The 21044-nt window shown below is 41.8% G+C and overlaps 2 protein-coding genes across 2 annotated transcripts; both read right to left on the bottom strand.

Annotated features, from left to right (window-relative positions):
• Positions 1-8005: 8005 nt before the first annotated feature.
• On the bottom strand, positions 8006-9104 carry LOC119766113 (CLK4-associating serine/arginine rich protein-like). Its single transcript, XM_038250510.1, has 3 exons — positions 8900-9104; positions 8685-8746; positions 8006-8558 (listed from the first exon to the last, which is right to left on the bottom strand). The coding sequence occupies exons 1-3, from the start codon at positions 9102-9104 to the stop codon at positions 8235-8237; spliced, it is 591 nt and encodes a 196-aa protein (XP_038106438.1). The 3' UTR covers positions 8006-8234.
• On the bottom strand, positions 8935-10915 carry LOC6036867. Its single transcript, XM_038257980.1, has 4 exons — positions 10688-10915; positions 10018-10167; positions 9561-9848; positions 8935-9458 (listed from the first exon to the last, which is right to left on the bottom strand). Exons 1-4 carry the CDS (start codon positions 10907-10909, stop codon positions 9183-9185), a joined length of 936 nt encoding a protein of 311 aa, XP_038113908.1. The 5' UTR covers positions 10910-10915; the 3' UTR covers positions 8935-9182.
• Between the last annotated feature and the right edge of the window lie 10129 nt (positions 10916-21044).

Raw genomic sequence — 21044 nt, 5'->3', positions numbered from 1 at the left:
ATACTGAAAATCACTCGCTAGTTTGAAACTGATCTAAACTGGTCGAAAGCATCAAAGCTCAGTCGAAATACGCACAACTCTAGGCGAGCAGCTTTAATTTTTGGTTATCTTATGCTGATCAATAATTGTAACAAAACTTCGTGACAGAAGAAATAGCAACAGATAAACACGATCTACGCGATGGAAGATTGTAGGTGCCCAAATGGTTTGTCACCAGTTCTGGAGCAACATTTGAAAACGACGCATAAGCATTTTGACCGAGGGGCGTGACATTTCACATTTAATATATTAAGGAATAAAATTTCTCGCGCCATTTGATATTTGACAGCACCACACCTGCTTTGAAAACATTGATTTGCCTCGTGTCACTTTCGCTGGCAGAACTGTCAAGTTTGTTTTGATTTAGTTTTAGAAAGAAAAAAGACACGAGTTTAATTAGGAATTTTTATGAAAACTTGCGATTCGAGGACGGTGCCACAATTCTTTTGCTTGGAAACGCATCTAGTGGAGCATTGCGGAGGCGAATGCATCGGCAGTATGCCAGACGATTTGGAGTTCGACGAGCTGAACGACTGGGAAGAGTGCACGAGGATTTGGACCGGTTGAAACAAAGGGAAGCGAGGTTGTAGCTGGATCTGAACGTGTTGATGATGCCGAACATGCCAGAAACTCAGCGGCCACAGCATCCGACGTCACATCCGGCGATGCAGCAGCATCATTTGGAGAGTTCGCAGCAGCGGGGAGAAAAGTAAGGAGGGGATTTTGAATGATGGGAGATTGTTGATTAATTTTATGTTTATTGTAGGTGGCTCCTTCATCGGTCTTCCGCCAAACTTCCCGTTGTCATTCGACAACGGGAAGTTTGGCGGAAGTCCGATGAACCGGCTTAGATGCGTATCTGTTCGGCGGACGATTTCCCGGCATAACAAACCAGCCGACGTTGACGATTCCAGTAAACTTTTCTCGGCCGTTTAACATGGTTGCCGCCGTTGCACTGTAACCAGAGGCTGGTTCAGGAGGTTCAGCAAAATCATCAGCAGCAGCCCAAAAACTGCAAAATTACCCGCAGAACCAGAAAAAGGTGCAGCACCACGATGGCAGGCTGTACTGCTCCGGGGAGTACGAAGCGTACGCGATTGATCCATTGTTATAAATAAATACAAGTTATTTAAAATACCTTAGTATATTACAAAGCAATTTCATTCACCATATTTTGGTCATCTTGATGCGATATTCGAGCGGTCGTTGAGTACCTTTAACTACCGGGGCGTTTTCCGGCAGCGCTCGTTGAACAGAAGATCGTCCGGCGCGTTGGCGAGTTTGGGAGTAGACTGATCCTTCCGTCGCAGTCATTCCAGCGTCTACCCACCCACATCGGTTCCTATACCCACCGCAAATCCGCCCCCGTTGGCCAGGGTTTCCTGCTAGAGTCATTTTTCGGCTGACGGTTATCAAGAAAACTTTGGGGCCGCCCGAGAACCATTATGCCAGTTTTCACCCTTTACTGGTGGTGGTGTTGCTGCTGGGGAACATCATCGTTAAAGGTTTGCCGACGGGAAGGCTGTCACTACCACTTTCCGGAAACTCATTTGGTGGCTAATGATCCTGAAACGAGAAAGTATCAATTATGTACACATAAAAATAGGAGCAAACCTGCCGGATTGTGCACACGTTTCACCGAAGTTAGTGATACAATCACCTGCCGCAATCAAACGCTCACCTAGCACAACTCCTGCTGCAGGTGCTGCTGCTGATCCGGATGTCCACCACTGCCAACGCCGTCGCGATTGTTGTAGCAACCACCTCGGCTGTAGTTATTATTGCGACCGATTAGCTGCCCCCGCCACTGCCTCCAAATATTGCAAGAATATAGTGTCTCCGCCGCCGGAATGTCCACCGGAGTGATCTCGCGATGCACCATCACCGGGAGAAAGCATTCCCGTAAGACCGACTTTACGGCGACAAACAAATTGCACCAAACACAACAACAGCAACACTCGCAATGTCAAACTGTCAAATCAATGTGGTGGAAAAAGAGGTGGCGATGTTTTGATCGTAAACAAATGATAATATCTCGTTAATTAATTTCAAAAATCAAATCAAATTATTCGCTCTACAGCATTGCCTTGGCGTTCTCGATTACGAGATTCCTACTCGAAACTAAGTGTCCGAAGGTTTGCTTGTTGAGGCAATTGCAAACCTCTTTTTACACCTTAGCTTCCATCCACCCCGGGATTCGAACTGACGACCTTTGGATTGTTAGTCCAACTGCCTGCCAGCGACTCCACCGAGACAGGACCCAGGGAGACGACTCCTACACCTGGATTGAGCTAACGACCTAACCTTTTTAGGTTAGTCCGGGGCCAACATTTACTTCCCGTCCGACGGAAGGCGTGATCAGACAAATCTCGTCTCGAAAAATGCCACCGGGACCTTCTGGGATCGAACCCAGGCCGACTGGGTGAGAGGCAATCACGCTTACCTCTACACCACGGGTCCCGGCAGTTAATTAATTAAATTATTAAATTATTTACTATTGTCGCGCGTATTTACTTGACAGCTTGAACTATATTGCATTTCCGAGACAACAGGCAACTATTTAACAAAAAGAACCCGTTCTGGTCCTGGACGAGGCAAAGGACCGATTTGAGCATCGATTCGGGAAAACTATCAGCCAGGCATCGATTTCCCGCATACTTCACGGCGCAGGTTTTAGGTAAAGGAGGTTGCCTTATACCACGGAGAGATATCGTCATTTCGTTGGGACTTGCACATGCTCATGTTTGAGGACGAAAATTTCGTGGATAACCTGGGAGTTTTTTTCTTCTTCTACAAAAAGCTTGCACTAAGTAAGAAAGTCGAAGCTTACCCGAGCAGAAATAGCGTTTGGACCATGCATCACCACCTGCATGAAAATCTGGTAAATTATCTTCGACACCTTGGGCTCAAGGTAGTATTTCTGCCCGGCTATGCGCTTTTCTATTCCCCGATCGAGTTTGTTTTTGATTCGTGAAGAAAATGTTGACAAGAGTACATAAGTAAAACGTCAATTCCATCCTCACCAGAGTCGCCTCAGTCCTGCAAAAATTCTCGCACTACGACTACATGACGCTGTTCGCAGAGCGTGATTTTTTCTGTATTTGACAAAGCACTTAGTCTTAAAGCTCTATCTGCGATGTCGATCCAAAAATGTTGGATATTGACGCATTGCCGTGTTGCAACCTACTTCTAGGTACTTGAAGTTCCCGTCCGTGTTTGGGAAGTATGCAACGCAACAAGTCATGTTGCGTGGAAGCGTTGCAACAAAAAGAAAATCAATAAAATCACAGCCGCATAACGTAATGATTCGAAATCCGGACACTTAGTACCATATTATTTTTGTTATAGCTAACAAAATATCATGTAATAAGTTGAAAATGAAGAAATATCATCAGGATGTAGTATTAACAGTTAGTTTTAAGAGAATGCATGCAACATATGTCTTTTCTAACAATTTTTCATCAGAATTTGAAAATTAAAATGACTTGTTGTGCTTCGAATCTCGGACACTGATAAAAGCTGATTCGAAATCCGGACACTTTTTCTTCGAATTCCGGACACTCATTTTTGCTAATGAATCGCACAAATTTGGACTGAAATGTTAGTCAATGACATTCTTTAGGTCCCAAATAAGCTGTCAAATCAATCGATATTTTATATAAAAATTTGCTTGAATTTAAGTAAATCAAAACCATACATTTCTGCTTTGCCTTCCCTGTGCTTCGGACGCCTATGAAATATTTCGCGTGAAATGTTTCGCATTTTTGGTAAACTTATAATTTTATTTTATTTAACTGTTTTGAATTTCAAATCATAAAATAAATGTCACGCATTGTGCAAAACATTGATTGTTCTTGGGTTTTATCGCTAAGTTTAAATACGTACACTAACGATGAATTCGAGTGCATGCAAAAAAACAACAATTCGCAAACAGAACAGGAAAATGATCTTTTTGAAGAGACCTGAGAGAAAAGAGAGTCAAAATGTACATTTCTTTCCAATAGGCGTCTAAAAATTCCAAAAACTAACTAACTGTACTAGAAGTGTAAACGTTTTCCTTGGTACGTGTTTTTAAACTTAGCCGTGCAATGCATAATATTAAAGTTTGTTTGTTTTGTTTTAATTTCCTTGGGAGTAGATTCTTGGGGTTTTATTTGCCCCTTTTCATTTAATTTTCAACAGATTTATGGCATTTGAAAAAAACTAGTAGGATTTTGAAACAATGATGGTATTCTACTAAAATGTTGGATTATCAATTTAATAAATATGTTAACAAAAACATATTTTTAAATCATTTCAATCCAGTTTCGGAATAATGACAAAGAAAGAAAAGTTATAAATTTGGTCCACAACACATGACCAAATTGCAAGATGGCCGCCATATCTGCGAGTTTCAACTCGGTTTCAACGGCACGTTTCGTTTTGGTCGTTTCATGCTAAGCACACATACACACAGCTCGCGTAGACATCGTAGATCATGTTTTTCTTCGAAATTTCATCATTCAACTTCTCAATGCCCTACCCCTCCGCGTCCCTTCCGCTAACATCACCCCCTACGTGTGAACACATTCAACCCACCCCCCAAAAACACAGTCCCGGGGCTTTCCGACCCTCTCTCTCTCCCTCTTCCCCTCTCGCCTCCTTGGCACCGCAAAGCCGCGAAAACCAAGCCAATCAGAGAGAGAGAGAGCGGCGGGAAGCCGTTTAATACCCTGCTCTTTATCATTTACGAGGGCCCTCGACGGCGAGACTACCCCGAAGTTTTACCGTCTCTTGATGATATTTTTGTGTTTTTCACATTTATTTATTTTCCAAATGGGGTTTCTACCACTGTTGTTTACATACACACACAGCTACACCAGGGGCAATATAAAAATAAATACATAAAACGGGAAGACCTACATAACTCGTCTTTGTGTAATAAAAACTGCTTTGAAAGGTTAATTGAAGGACAGCCAGGAAGACTAACCAAGAGAGGAAAAGCAATTTTCTAACTAAGTTACGAACATAATTTGCAATTAACCTAACATTTTGCAACTTAATGACCCTGCTCATTATTGCGTGGTTAAGTTTCTTATCCATATTTATTTTAGCGTTTTCCAATTTTCAAAAATGTATCTTACAAACACAGATACAAACCAATCAAGAAGAACCCCTTCAATCAAAGAGAGATTTGAGACATGTGTTTTGTTGTTTTGCTCTCGTCATCGTGTCGTGTTTCTTGCCCATTTTTGTCTATGTGCATGTGAACAACCTCGTTGTCTTCCCATAGATCACGCTCCGCTTGAGTCGTACTGTACTTTTTTTAACGCAAGAGGTTTGTAACGATGCCAACTTGATACTTAACCGGAGCCTACCCGGCGAGACTAGGGCCCCACCGTTAACTTGACTTTTTTGTTACCAACCAGTGTATTGAGTGGGATTTTTTTTTCGGTTCGGTTGATTGTAATCACTGCCTACTTGTTCACTGTTACTGCTCTTCTTATGTCTTTTGTTTGATTCTCTGTTCAGGCTTACTTGGTGATGATTAATATTCACTGGTTTATTCACGTGGAGGTTTGCAATGTTTCAATGTCCAGACTCGATTATCCGAAGGCATCGGAAAAAATCACTTTGGATAATTGAATCACGGAAAAAAATGTAGTCGAGCACAAAAAAGACCCCAACGCTATTCCAAAGTGATTTAGAGTGTTAAATCTAAAATGGCGGTGATGTAATATTGAAAAAAATGCTTTTTTAATTGAATAAGGCTTTCTAGTCAGAAATTTACCAACACATTCAAAGTATGTTTACATGGCAGCTGGGGGTCTGTTTGCATCAGATTTGCTATCTTTTTCTAGCAAAAGCTTTTTTGTCATGCAACTAGCTGTTTTTTTTTTTTATCGATTACCCGATATGTCAGCCAACATTTTTCGCGGGGCTGTGACAGCTCGAGCTCGATCATTGTTTGCATCAGGACACTGACGAGAAGTGCGTCATTTTTGAGTTAAATTCGAGGGGGGCGTCACTCCGCGATAACATACTAAAACGTACAATAACGAGCTCGAAAAGCATCAGCGCTACTCATCGTGCTGAGTTATCGCAAGTTAACGCGCGTTAAAGCGAGTTAAAGCGACCAGCGTCTGCTCGACTTTTGTGCCAGGGAAATATATCTTGCAACATTGCCGTCGAGCAGTTTTTGGTCATGTTTGGCAACTCGGTCGCCTTGATCGCCTTGATACAACATTTATTTCAAATTGATAATTGATTTTGTCATAATTTTAATTTTTTTTTATCGTGGTACTTTAGTTATTATTTCGTTCAAATTAAACTAAAAGGCATATTTTGGGGTTTAAATTTGTTTAATCCTTTAAGATTTGCATTCATACACAAAAATAAGAGTGATTATTCTACTAGACTGAAATTACAATGCCTGAAGTACTCTTTACCTTTGAAAATGTGCAAGTTAATAGCAATTAAATCGATTTCCTCTACATTTCTCAAATAGGTTTGTTCGTCAGTTCGCTTAACTTTATATGATTGCAAATGTTCGTTGAACAAAACAAAACTAAGAAGAAACCCAAGGTGTCTACTGCCAGATTTCGAAAAATAAACAAAGTGCAGAGACGTTTTTGAAATTATGTTCTTTTTCACATGTTACACTTGCTGCATGTCCAGGACTCTTTTAAGAATGATACTTCCGAGTGAATTCCAAGAAATTTTCGATCCCCGGTCCCAGATTTTCCCGGTTGAATCGGATTTTTGCTTTAAATTGGTTCTCCGGCTGCTCATCCCGCCATCCGATTCAAGAGCTCCTTCGACTCCTTCAGCATTGTAGACACACATTATATGTCCGGAAATCTGCCCGAGATAAACAGCACCACTCGCGTGACCACTTAAATCGAATTTTGTATTAAATTTACACCAAAATATTATTTTCGCCATTTACTTATTTTGATGTAAACAATCAGAAGACACCAATACAACTTCATGCAAAGCTTTGTTGATGGTGGGCTCTTCACAAATACTAATGCACATTCCCTATCCAATGCATTGTTTATGATGGGCTCTTCACACATACTAATGCGTGGGCTCTTCGGGGTTTTGGTGACTGTCAAACGTTCTAGACATTTACAGTGGTGCCAGAGGGTTGGACAAACACTAAAACGCGTTTTTCTCGGATTACTTGATTTTGCATAATAGCCGAATTTTCAATTATGGGCAGTGTAACGCTCCATACATTTTTTTAAAATTTGTATGGAAATTTTGTGACGAGGGGGGGGGGGGGTCTAAAAATCTGATTTTCTGCGTTACGTAATAAAAGAACGCTCCCTGTGCACGGCTTACTTCTGGTGCTGCAGAATGTAGCGGCCGAATGTGGCGCTGCGGCCGGATGTGGTGCTGCGGCCGGATGTGGCGCTGCGGTCGGATGTGGCGCTGCGGCCGGAAGAGGCGCTGCGGCCGGATGTGGCGCTGCGGCCGGATGAGGCGCTGCGGCCGGATGTGGCGCTGCGGCCGGATGTGGCGCTGCGGCCGGGTGTTGCACTGCGGCCGGATGTGCGCCTGATGCCGGTTGTGCCGCTGCTGGATGTTCACAACAAGAAATTGCTGGAATCTCCTGAAGGTGGGAATAAAATATTAAAATTATGTTGAACAAATCCAGATCTTTGATAAATGACCTGCTGTGTGTTGAGGCACTTCGTTCGATCGGCAAGAAACGGTGGCTGAAGAAGTTCCTCCACCTCCTTCCTCTAGATGATTTTCAATGTTTCCAAGCGGTAGCCTGTTGGCGTCCGCGCACATTTTGGTTTATTTGTTTACTTTTTGGCTGATACATGGAAACACGTGCACGCGAAAAATTATCCAGTGATAAGTATGTTTATCAAAGCAATAATTAAGTTTGTCGTTTCGATAATTAAAGGTTATCAAAATGATGAATTATTGTAATCAAAATGATAATTATAGTTTATTAATGTCAATAATTTTATTTATCAATTTGATGATGCCGAATTCTTCTGCGTGCTGTCTCTCCTCGTATTCTCCTTTTCACGTTCTCTATCATGAACGTCCGGATGACCAATGTCCTTCAGCGTTCGCACCGCTTTTGCCATGGCCACCCCAGCTCTCCTTTCATCCAGGCTTCTCGAAAAGCTGCGCAACAACGGCTTTGTGAACTGTGACGTTTATCACGTTGCTGGACTATTATATCCACGGTCTCAGCGGAGCGGAATTTTGTCGAGAAGGCTCGGTTTCTGCACGATGTGTATCGGTTTATACGTCAATCTGCAGTTTCCTCCGGACAATGTGATCTCCACAAATCGACTAGTGTCATCTAAGACTGCCCAGGTAGCTTTCACCACCGCCTTGCCGGCGGTGCTGATAAGCACCTCCCGTTCTACGTAGCTGGAAACCTTTTGCCAGAGGTCAGAAACAATGCTTTTGGTGTTATTTCCTTGGATGACGATTTGTTTTTTGTCGAACTTTTGACGCTGGTTTTTAAATTCTCTTCCATACAAAGTGCAACTGATGTTGTAAGCCGCCTGGAATAAAATAAAAAGAATAAATATGGATGTAGATGTGTAGTTCACATCCATGTTACGGAAGCGGTGGGGTTTTGGGGGTCTAGATAGTTTTTAAAACAAGGGTAGTAATAGGCATCAAGTCACCTTGGTTCGTCGTCCTTGAAGCGCCGGCTGATGCGAGCGCTGCGTGACCGGCAACGGCGGGACTCAGCTTCAGACTCAGACTCAGACAATGACGGCGCCGGCTGATGCGAGCGCTGCGTGACCGGCAACGGCGGGAGGCCTGGTGACCTGCTCCGGGGGGACTCAGCTTCAGACTCAGACGATAACGGCGACGGCAGACGCGAGCGCTGCCTGACCGGCGACAGGTACTCTCGCCGTCGCCGTCGGTGACATGCGCCGGGGGGACTCAGCCGACGATGACGGCGACGGCAGACGTGAGCGCTGCCTGACCGGCGACGGCGAGAATACTGGTGACCTGCTCCGGGGGGACTCAGCCGACGATGACGGCGACGGCAGACGTGAGCGCTGCCTGACCGGCGACGGCGAGAGTACTGGCGACATGCGCCGGGGGGACTCAGCCGACAATGACGGCGACGGCAGACGTGAGCGCTGCCTGACCGGCGACGGCGAGAATACTGGTCACCTGCTCCGGGGGGACTCAGCCGACGATGACGGCGACGGCAGACGTGAGCGCTGCCTGACCGGCGACGGCGAGAATACTGGCGACATGCGCCGGGGGGACTCAGCCGACAATGACGGCGACGGCAGACGTGAGCGCTGCCTGACCGGCGACGGCGAGAATACTGGTGACCTGCTCCGGGGGGACTCAGCCGACGATGACGGCAACGGCAGATGTGAGCGCTGCCTGACCGACGACGGCGATTTGTCCAGTTCTTTCCAGGTTTTATTTTGGAGCTGTGAAAAATAACAATTACTATTTTTAGCTAGTTATTTAAATATCGCTTTCCCTTCTCTTGCGCTCTTGAAGAACTGTTGAGAGTGAGAGGGGGGAGTTACCTGCTCTTGCAACGGAATGACGGAATGAAGCCAGGACTCCTGCAGCGGCGGATTGATAGGACTCTGTACGAGCATAATGACGGATACCACCCGATTGGAAGGACCTTGCCCGGACTCCTGCTGGTCGTTGTCGGTCATCGTGGTTGTATTGGCGTGCTGCAGAACCTGGCCTGCGTGACTCCGCACAGCAAGCGCCTCGTTGGCGGAATTGCACACGGCTTGCTTTGGCGATGGATTGACCTGTGGGCGCTTGGTCGCTTGCTGGTTTTCGTTGTGCGGTTTGAGAGCCTGATCGATGAGAGATGGGAAAAATTTAGCGAATCGTTCATATGAACCGGCTCCAGCAAAAGAACGAATGAGCGACCGCTCAGGGACAATGTCCATTAAAGTGACAATAGAGTGTTACCAGGATTAACAAGGGGGAGGACGGGAAGGAAATGGTGGTTTTGAAGGTTACCTGATGACGCTGATTTGTGGCCTTCGTGGTTGTAGTATTGGCGGGCTGCAGAACCGAACTCCGCACGGTTTGGTGAATGACGTTCTTCGGCGATGGATTGCCCTGTGGGCGCGTCTGGCTGATATGCTTCACCGCTAGCTGCGAGTACATTTTTTTTGTTCGATGCCACTATCCACTGCGACCAGTAGGTTGATCTATTGCGGACTTGCGATTCTATTTATAGAATCACAAAGGCTTCATCTGTTATTAGGCAAATGGGACACGCACACACGCTATTGTTGAGCAAGTGTGTCGAGCGATCCAAAGCCGTAACTTTGCCGCCGAAGAGGTTTGAATGTTTTTTTTCCTTCCTCTTTGGCTCAGCCTTTTCCACTCTGTACTGTCCAAATGTATCGCTAGAACCGAAGTGCACATTTACGTTTTACTTATACCCAGTCCCCCACTTTAAACTCTGGTTTCTGAAAACTCGTCCCTTTCAAAGCACATTTTTGCGATCGGGCCGTGGAACTCTGCAGACGCAAATATACAGAGAACAGTATGGTCCTTCTACATGTGAAGAGTACAGGGGAAAGGACTTGCCAAGCCATGTGGGTTTGAAACCACGACCTTCCACTCATAAAGCGAAACCTGTAACCATTAGACCACAGGAGCTCGGTAGCTGCGAGTACATGGTCTTGTTTGGGAAGTGATCCTCGAAGACGGTGCCCAGGGGATAGCAGCGTTTGATATCGGTGAGGCTGACGACGGCGATGGTTTGACAGGCGTACAGTTCCCTACGAATGCCATGGGCCTTGCAGCAGAACTTGAGATAGGACAGGTCCCAGCTGGAAAGGTAATCGGCTTTGAGCTTAAGATTATCAGTCTCTCCCCGAAGTAGAACAGGTGACACCATGGTGTAAAAAAACTGTCAATGAATTATTTAGATAAATTAAATTTAATATATTTGAGAATAAAAAATATAAAACTTTGTCGTTTTTACAGCAAAGTGCTATCAGAGTGCTTATGACCGTGATTTGAATCAAATCATTATGTTCTTCATTTTTTTTGTTAAACGTTTAAAAGTTTACGAAATGTCAAGTTTGCTTATCGTTCTTAGCTGGGTGCTGAAAAGACAGAATGCGTAACGTGATTTCCGAATGATCCCCACTGCTCCTCCCTTATACAACTGAACTACAGCTGTAAACATAAACAAAGTAGAAGGCTTTGTTCAAGCTCAAGCGTGACATATTTTTTGCTGTTGTAGTGACTCATTTTGAAACATTTGGGATCTGATGATACATATTAAAGTTTTCGGTGGAAAATTAAGTTCTTCGTGCTTTTTTGTAGACTAAACGATGGGCGGTTAAAAGAGTTCTTCTTTGTTTTAAACGTGATGAAATATTGCGTCAGAAGTGGGGGAATTTCGTGAATCAGAAGAGCAACCGGATGGAAGTTACGAGATTATGTATCTTTGAAGCGCAGTGATAATACAGGAGTAAGATTATTCAATGTTATTTGGCAGGTGCCATTCACAGTTACTGATAATTCGTCTTAAACAATTTGTAAACATAGGTTTTGAGTGGAAATGTTAGCAACAAATTAAGACAATCTCGATTTCATCCCTTTTCTTAAGACTGACTCAAAACTCTCGACGCCCTCGACTTTTTTATTCCTGACAAAATAAATTAAAGATCGATTACAATACTTGCCAATTCATGGCATCATTTTCCAAACAGTAAATTGGTTCCGCTTTGACAGTTCTAAATTGAGGCCGCTTTGCGGACAACTATTCTGCACCCAGGTTCTTAGTGTTTTCACGAACAATTTTCAAGAGTTTTTTTTTTATTAAAAATGTCTTAAAACATGTAAAACACAACAGTTTATAGGACCTTTAAAAAACACTCTAGATTTGTTAATTCAAATGTTTAAATGTTTTCACAAATTTTAGAAAGTCTTTGGAAATGGATAAATATATTTAGTAAGGAATTTCTAAAAGAACAATTCTAGAGTTTTTTTTTAAATGTCCTATCAACATATGAAAGACAATAGTTCAAAAACTCTAGAATTATTGATAATCAAGTTTGAATTGAGGAAACCCCAGAAAACTCTCCCTTTTTAAATCAAACTCACAGAAAAATAAAAATTTCTATTTAACAAAAGCTTCGACCAAATCAAAAAAGCAATTTAATGATTAAAAAGTTGTTAAAATTCCGTACAAATCCGTATTATGCGTAAAATTCCCTACAAAAATTCCGGCCTGTTAAAAATCCGCGAAGAGGTTCGAAAATCCGTATGATAAGGAAAAAATCCGTACAGTTGGTAGCCTTAATCATAGAAGATGATGATGTGACCCAATAATCAATAAATTTTGTTTAATGGTGTGATGTATTATGCATTCTCAAGGCAATCAGTCGGAGTATGCGGATGAGACTATTCCCGGTTATTTGGTGTTGAGTTTAGCATAAATGATTTAATCTTAGACAGCCGGCTGTGAAAAGATAAAACGAAATTAAATGCGAAAACGCGAAACCGCCCGGATCGAAATACACGCACAATCGGGGGGACAACAAAGACGGAAACGGCAACGAAAATTCCGCGTAATGACCGCGACGCACACCGTTCAAATTCTCCAACGCAACTGTCAAACATCCCGAAACCGCCCGGATCGAAATACACACACAATCGGGGGGACAACAAAGACGGAAACGGCAACGAAAATCCTGCGTAATGACCGCGACGCACACCGTTCAAATTCTCCAACGCAACTGTCAAACATCCCGAAACCGCCCGGATCGAAATACACACACAATCGGGGGGACAACAAAGACGGAAACGGCAACGAAAATCCTGCGTAATGACCGTGACGCACACCGTTCAAATTCTCCAACGCAACTGTCAAACATCCCGAAACCGCCCGGATCGAAATACACACACAATCGGGGGGACAACAAAGACGGAAACGGCAACGAAAATCCTGCGCGAGGACCGCGACGCACACCGTTCAAATTCTCCAACGCAACTGTCAAACATCCCGAAACCGCCCGGATCGAAATACACACACAATCGGGGGGACAACAAAGACGGAAACGGCAACGAAAATCCTGCGCGAGGACCGCGACGCACACCGTTCAAATTCTCCAACGCAACTGTCAAACATCCCGAAACCGCCCGGATCGAAATACACACACAATCGGGGAGACAACAAAGACGGAAACGGCAACGAAAATCCTGCGTAACGACCGCGACGCACACCGTTCAAATTCTCCAACGCAACTGTCAAACATCCCGAAACCGCCCGGATCGAAATACACACACAACCGGGGGGACAACAAAGACGGAAACGGCAACGAAAATCCTGCGCGAGGACCGCGACGCACACCGTTCAAATTCTCCAACGCAACTGTCAAACATCCCGAAACCGCCCGGATCGAAATACACACACAATCGGGGGGACAACAAAGACGGAAACGGCAACGAAAATCCTGCGTAATGACCGTGACGCACACCGTTCAAATTCTCCAACGCAACTCACATGGAGTGAAACTTTCGCAGCTTTCATGGTAAACTTCACACAGCAACTGGACATGTAGGTTTAATCCATGGTGCAATAGGGTGTAATATGGTGTTGTATGGAAAAAAATAAAGTTGCCCAAATTTAGTGAGCACAGCTTTTTTTCAGTCCCTTTTGGGGTCCTAAACAAGTCTTCAAAGTTTGGGAACGATTGGTTTAGTCCTCACTTTGCGCAAAGCGATTCAATTGGGTACTAAAGCCCTATGTTTTTATGTACAACGGTAAAAAACACGATTAAAAACCATTTCTGATCACTTTTTTTCATTTTAATGCCAATTTTTTTTTTGACAAGACAACATTTTTTCGATGGATCAACTATGGTCCCCTTGGAACGAGCTGTCAAGTAGAACCTTTTCTGTCAAGAAGGACCGCGAGATTATTTTTTAAAAATTGATTTTAAAATCCATTTTAAACTCTTTGTGGTCGTACAAAGGGTCATTGTACTCAGAAAAATAAGCTTTATCGCTGTAACAAATAATATCAGCAATCTAAGCTTCATTTTAGGACCCAATTGTCAATATAAATTTGCATGGAAAAAACCTTTTTTTTATTTTGATTTTTATTAAATACACGTTTCACGCTGTACTTAAACCGGTTTTATAATTGGATGCTCTGGAAATGCTCTTCAATTTTCCCGAAGAGAGTATGGTGCTAGCTTGCCCCTAACAAAAGATGCAGTGTGTTCAAACCTCGTCTAAAACGTGTTTTTGCTCGAGTTTTGAGGACACTATATCTTCTTTCAGGAGCAAGTTAGTACCGTACTCTCTTCGGCAAAGTTGTAGAGTGCATTCCAGAGCATCCGAATATGAGTCCAGTTTTGATATAGCATAAAACCCTGATTTGATAAATATCAAAATCCAAAATAATGGGTTTCTCCATACAAATTGAGTGAGTTCCCAAACTTTAAGGAGTTGTTTAGAACCCCCAAAAGGAACTGAAAAAGCGCTGTGCTGGCAAATCGGTTTGGATATCACACCCTATGGGTTAAAATTGTGTTGATGTTATAAAATGTAAAATTCATTATTGAAAAATAAATAGAATAAAAAAACAAATTTGAAGATGGATAAAATCTAAACTTGTTTCAAAAATAAAATAACAAAAGGTTGAAAATCGTTAACAAAGTAAAAAAAAATCAAAGCAAAAGTCTCATCTGCCTCTGCGTGCAGTTTGATTGCCTGATGATGCCACAGGGCCAGGGGGTCTGACACGAAGCTCACAACGAAAGATCGCAACACGCGGTGGAACGAACCGCGCTGGCTAGAGGCTGCTTCTGGGCCGCCAAGGTTGCGTTCCACTGCCAGAGAGTGAGTCACGGAGAGGGAGCTCAAAAACAGAGCAAGAGAAAGGAATCGGTGGGGTGGAGGGTGGACTCCCATCTCTGCTCCAACCTCCAACCCTGCCGTGCAGCTTCCCATCCCACACTCCGATTTTGGAGTTTCAGAGTAATCCGTAGACATCCCCATTGTTGCATGTTTCCAAGGATTCAAAGCATAAGCCTTGTAGCTGCGAGAGTTGGCCCGGGATTTGACCCGGGAATTTTAGAAAACTAGTGGCCACTTTCTGAGCAGAGTCCCCGGTTTGGTACTTTTCCAAACCGGTCCCCAGTCGCGGCCAACAAACGACACGGACAGACGGAGTATAGTCTCGCATCGAAAGCCAGGCCCCGGCTCAACACAGCAGGCCATTTATATTTATACACACGTGACTGTGTGTCTGTACGTGTGTTTGCATCATGAAATGGATTTTAAGTTTTTGTACTTTTTCGAGCTCTCTTGCCTCCGGCGCCGAATCTGACGACGACGGTGTGTTGTTTTTGTATGATAAACACATGGAATTCATATGTATGTTTGTGTTGTGCTATGATGTATATGTGTAGATGTAGATAGAGCAGTTCGTCAGAGCTAGAGGAGAATTACGAGGTGGATAGCATTTGGTTTTGTGTCTATTCGTTTTGATATGGGTTCCGGTGGAACGGCGCGACCGCGAATCGCCATGGAAAAGTTTAAACTGATTTTCCCTTTCAAAATCAGGTACTATCGAAACGCATTTCGTATTGTATGTACACTAGGATGGCTCGAGATGGTCGATTTTCCAGAACATGTTTTTTTGATTGCTTTTAGGCCCCTAAACAATTCCCAAAAAATCGGGAGCGATTGGTTGCGTCTACACTTTGCGCATTGCATTTCAATTTTGTATGGGAATTATTGTCAATTTTGCACCTAATTCGACGCACAGCCAGAAAATATTCACACCTTAAATATGCACAAATCAGACTGCACACCCCCTCTCTCCCCCCCCCCCCCGCTTGCCTATTGTGGTGAGTGTCTAGGATAAAAGCTGTCATCGATTTGAGGCAAAGCTTTTGGGTGTGTGTCTTAGACAGTTATTTTCTGCTGTAGTTTGAGGTGTGCACATTTGTGAAGAGCTTTCCACAAATAGCTCGATTGTCTAAAAATGGAAAAACCCTCTTTTTTACATTTTGATTTAGAAAAATCTCTAAAACTTTCCCGAAAAATGTATTGTGCTATCTTGCTCCTGTCAAAAGATACAGCGTCCTAAAAACTGGTCTAAAACGTGATTTCCGAGCAAAAAAACACGTTTTAGACCAGTTTTGAGGACGTTGTATGTAAGATAGCACATTGCTTTCTTCGAGAAAGTTTAAAAATTTAGTGGAAAAAATAAATGACAAAACCCAAAATGCAAAAAGGGGTTTTCATACTAATTCCCACCAATCGCAATCGCTCCCAAACTATAGGGGATTGTTTAGAGGCCCAATGGCATCAACAAAACTTTGTTCTGGTTTTATTTGATCATTTTTTAAATTTTCCATATAACGACGAGCCATGAAGGTTATTTAAATTTTTATCATGCTTTTGTTACACTAAAAATATAACGTTTTAGCTGAAATTGTTCAAGTTGTTTGTTCGAGTGGTAAATTTATCAAACCAACTTTTTGTTATTTGCTGTTTGTTGTTATTTGCTGTGAATAAGTTGCAGGTTTTAGAGCACTTAAAAGCTTGAAATTTGGAAATCGATGCACTATATGTGTTCATGCCTGTAAGTTTGATCCACCAGAACAATAAATACCAAAAGTTTTCATTTAGCCTTTTTGACAGGTTGCTAAACAGTGGTTTCTGTTTTTTTACCTATACTTTAAAAAACGTGGGTTTCGTAGATAATCTAGATATTTAGGTACCTAATCTTCAATGCTCTAAAGGCTATTTTTTTTAAATTGATTTTAGAATCCATTTCAGATCATTTGCAGTCGTACAAAGTGTCATAGTACTCACAAAAATAATTTTATCGTTTTGAACAATAATATTAGAAATTTAAGCTTCATTTTAGGACCCAATTATCGAGAACGGATTCGCTAATTCGACTACAGTTCCATTCTTATCGAGAGATTTAAAAAAAATCGAATCATTGACAACCTAAAAAAAAGTTTAGCTACCGTTTTCAGACCACAAAAACTACAGTCTAAATAATAACACCCACACACCATGGCTATTTCCCACCCCCTCCACTAGCCATCCTTCCTTCCCGTTCCATTCCATCCCATTTAGCTGCATGCAACGGTTTTGATACAGGTCCTCCTTTATATATATATAAAACCAAAAGCATTATTATGTACGTTGATTTCACTATCTCGAAAGGTACTTGCAGAAATACTACTATCATCATGTATTTTATACGATGCATCGTAAAAACGGAACTAAAACTGAGCGAGAAGAAAGGGAAGCTGCAGTGCTGCCCCGGGATCAGAGTTTTGCCACCGGCCAGACTGGGAAGAAGTTGGGAGAAGTTGTGGAGTTGTGTTGGAGTATAGTTAGGCGTGAGTGAAACAGCAGCAGCAACAGTCCAACAAGACGGGAAACACGAAACCCGGGACATAACATGCAATGACCGCCAAACAAACCCCGCCAACAACCCAACTGCTACCACCCAAACCCAACCCGAAGGCAACCAACCGGCTCTGACAAGGGGCTAAGTACGGTGTGCCGATCTCATGAAACATTCAGCCATTTTTCGATTATTGACGAGGGCCTTGCTCGGAAGCAGCGAGACTATCGAGGCAAAGATGTTCTCTTCCGTTATTCCGTGAAATTGTGGAAAGAAACAACTAGAGCAATAATTCTATTAATGTAAGGAAAATGTTTTAAACAGCTTCAAACTTATCTAAATAAAAGCTAGAATCGAAATCGCACTTCCCAAACACGGAGTTGAACCTCCATTGCTTCAAGACAATGCGTCATTCAGTGTAATCCAGCCTTCGTTCTGGTTTGGATCAATTCGGTTATGCCCAGGGTTGAGCCGACTAAATGTTGAGGTTAGTATGTTTTCGGAAAAGGTCCCGCTAAATATATGAGTAAATAGCTGAGTTTTTTGTTAATAACAGTACAATGCATTTTTAATTAGAACATTTGCCCCATACAGAGCGGTTTCGTGAATTCGAATTTCACTTCTTCAAATATCCGCTTATTCGAATGCTCGTTAAATCAAACATATTCGAATTAAAAAGCACTCAAACGTCAAAACAATTTGTCAAACCCCACTGATACCCCGATGGTTTGACACCAATTGTTGTCAACCGAACGGGGTCATTTTTTTAGTTGGACACCCTCTTTACACGGAGCTCACACACTACCAAATGTTTGGTATGATAGTAAGTGTGAGTCCCGTGTAAAAAGTGACAGTTCGTCACTTTGACTTTGACCAACCAACGAGGCACAAACTAAAAAAATGTCAAACGAAAAAATGACCAACCACTGGGGGTTGAGTGTCGTTTCAAGATATTGACAGCTGTCAGTCGTTCCAATTAGCGAATTCGCAGTTTCTTTCGAATTAGTGAATTCTTTCTGTACCATTATGTAGAATTCTGGAACAACACGAGAAAAGGACGGATAAGCATTTTGACAGCAGGAACTTTTTGGTAATTTCAAAGGTAACTTTTTCACAAAACTCGAAATGTGAAGCAACAGCCAGCTACCAGTTAATACTTAGTGTTTTGTTAAATACACTCAAAGCCCGATGGTTTGACACCAGCTGTTTTCAAAATAACGGGGTCACTTTTTAGTTTGACACCCCTTTTACATGGAGCTCTCACACACTACCAAATGTTTGTTTTGATAGTGTGCGTGAGCGCCGTGTAAAAAGTGACAGTTCGTCACTTTTTAGTTTGTACCATAAACTAAAACGTTACTTAATCCACCCTTAGGTGGTTAGAGCCTTCCTCACATTTAGAGGGAAATGCTATCCAAAATAGATACAAAAGGGCTGTTCTATCAACTTGATTCATTATTCATACCATGAGGGCCTCGTGGCGCGGTGGTTAGCGGCTTCGGCTGCCGATCCCTAAGTTGCTATGGGGCGGGGGTTCGATTCCCGTCTTATCCTCCTGGGCTTCTATCGGATGGGGAAGTAAAATGTCGGTCCATTTGCGTAAAAGAGGTTTTGGGTGACTCACCCAAAACCTTCGGACGCCTAGAAATGAACAGAAACTTGCAACAGAGCCCACAAAAGACCCGGAGGTCGTTAAAGTGGATTGCTTTGCTTTTACCATGAGATTGAGTATTCAGATCTTCATAATTCAGGGCACTTATGTGCTTATAACTTTTGATAGGGTTGTCAGATCTGCAATCTAATGAACTCGTCGGAAAGGTCTTTTGATTACCTACCCAACGACAGGTTGCATGATAGATCCGGACAACGTTTTTATCGAAATATATGAGATCCGGTCTCTGAAAAGTGCATAAATAACACTTAAGTGGGACCGCAAGACGGATCGAATGAGACCAAAACGGTCCAAATCGGTTCAGCCAATGCCGAGATAATCCAGTGCAATTTTTTATCAACATCCCACCACACACACAGACATTTGCTCAGAATGTGATTCTGAGCCGATAAGTATACATGAAGGTGGGTCTAGGAGGTCAAATTAAGAATTTCGTTTTTTGAGTGATTTCATAGCCTTTCCTCAGTAAGGTGATTTCTAGGCTTAGTGATTTTTCACGCTCGAAAATAGCAAATTTCACGGGGACCTCAATTTCAAAACACCAAATTTCACGCAAATTTCGCGGAACGTGAAAAATTTTATAATAACTCTGAAAATCTTTTGCTTAAATCACATAAACTACTTTTCATGCTTCAATATATATAATTCATCAATAAACAAAAAAAAAACTTCACTAAATTTGAAAAAAAAAATCCTAAATTTCAAAAAAAGTTTCCATCTGGTTTATGGATGGGCTCTATTTATATTTTGGAACAAAATGCGTATTCTCATTTATTCAACTGCTTTTCGAATCGAATACTAATAATTAAGCTAAAAAGTTTTCGCTGATTTGCTTCTGTTTTATCACTTTACATTTTATTAAATTTCATATCAAAGCAAGATTTAACAATCCTTTCCAACCAAAATGAGTAAAATAAATTTTCTGCGATATTTAGCCTATTAAAAAAAGTTTTTAAGGTTTTCATCTCACTTTTCTAAAACTAAATTTAAAATCAATAAGAAAAATACTATAATTTGTAACGGAATCGAAATTTGTATTCGAAATGATAACAGAAATTAAAAAAAGGTGGTATTTTTTAACTTTCACGGGAATCATCCACCCACATAATCAAATATCGTAAAAATTAAACAGGACTCTGAAAAAAGTCAGAAATGTTTTTTAAATGTGATTTCACAGATAAAACACTCAAAGCGTGTTTCTTTAAAATTCTTTTGAAATTATACGATTCAAATAAAATAATAGTAAAATTTCTACTCCAGCGAATGAAAAATTGCTAAAATTAGTAAGTTTCTTAAAAAACTGAAAAATCTAAACAATTCTTCAAATGGTTCATATCAAGCTTTTCAGTTGAAAACTAATAAAATTTACTTAAATAGTCTTAATGATTGAAATATTTCATATGATGTTATTTGAAAAGAAAATTGGAGAAATTGATGAATTTCAAGAATTTCACAAAGTCCGCAAAATTGTTAAAATTCACTACCCCTTCATAGTAGTTGAACAAGGGTATTCACTGGCTTAATTCTACAGCAGTTCCTAAGATTAGTTTTATTCCTATTTGAGTTTGATAGAATATATTGAGATAATCGTTACAGTTTCACACAAACATAAAATTTCACGGGATTTCGCGGAAAAAGCCAAATTTCACGGATTTCACGCTGTCCGCGAAATCGTGAAATTTCACTAACCCTAGTGATTTCCTTTTGGCTTTCCTTTCGGCTCAGAATGGTGGTTTCCTTTTGGTTCAGAATTTGCAAAATAGTTCCAGCATGCTCATGTGCCATATTAAAATGTTGCTCCAGAATTACTCTCTAAACGACAAAGGTTGATACATTTATATTTTTTACTTTCAAAATGAATTTTATGTAAAAAACTAAACTTCGGCAGTACAATTTGAAACTGAACGAACAAGAAAACGTTACTTAATCCACCCTTAATTTGTTGATGCCTTCCTCACATTCAGA

This window comes from Culex quinquefasciatus, chromosome 2 (genome assembly GCF_015732765.1).
Source record: "Culex quinquefasciatus strain JHB chromosome 2, VPISU_Cqui_1.0_pri_paternal, whole genome shotgun sequence".
In the NCBI taxonomy this organism is placed as follows: domain Eukaryota; kingdom Metazoa; phylum Arthropoda; class Insecta; order Diptera; family Culicidae; genus Culex; species Culex quinquefasciatus.
This window is presented reverse-complemented; position numbering and strand designations above follow the sequence as displayed.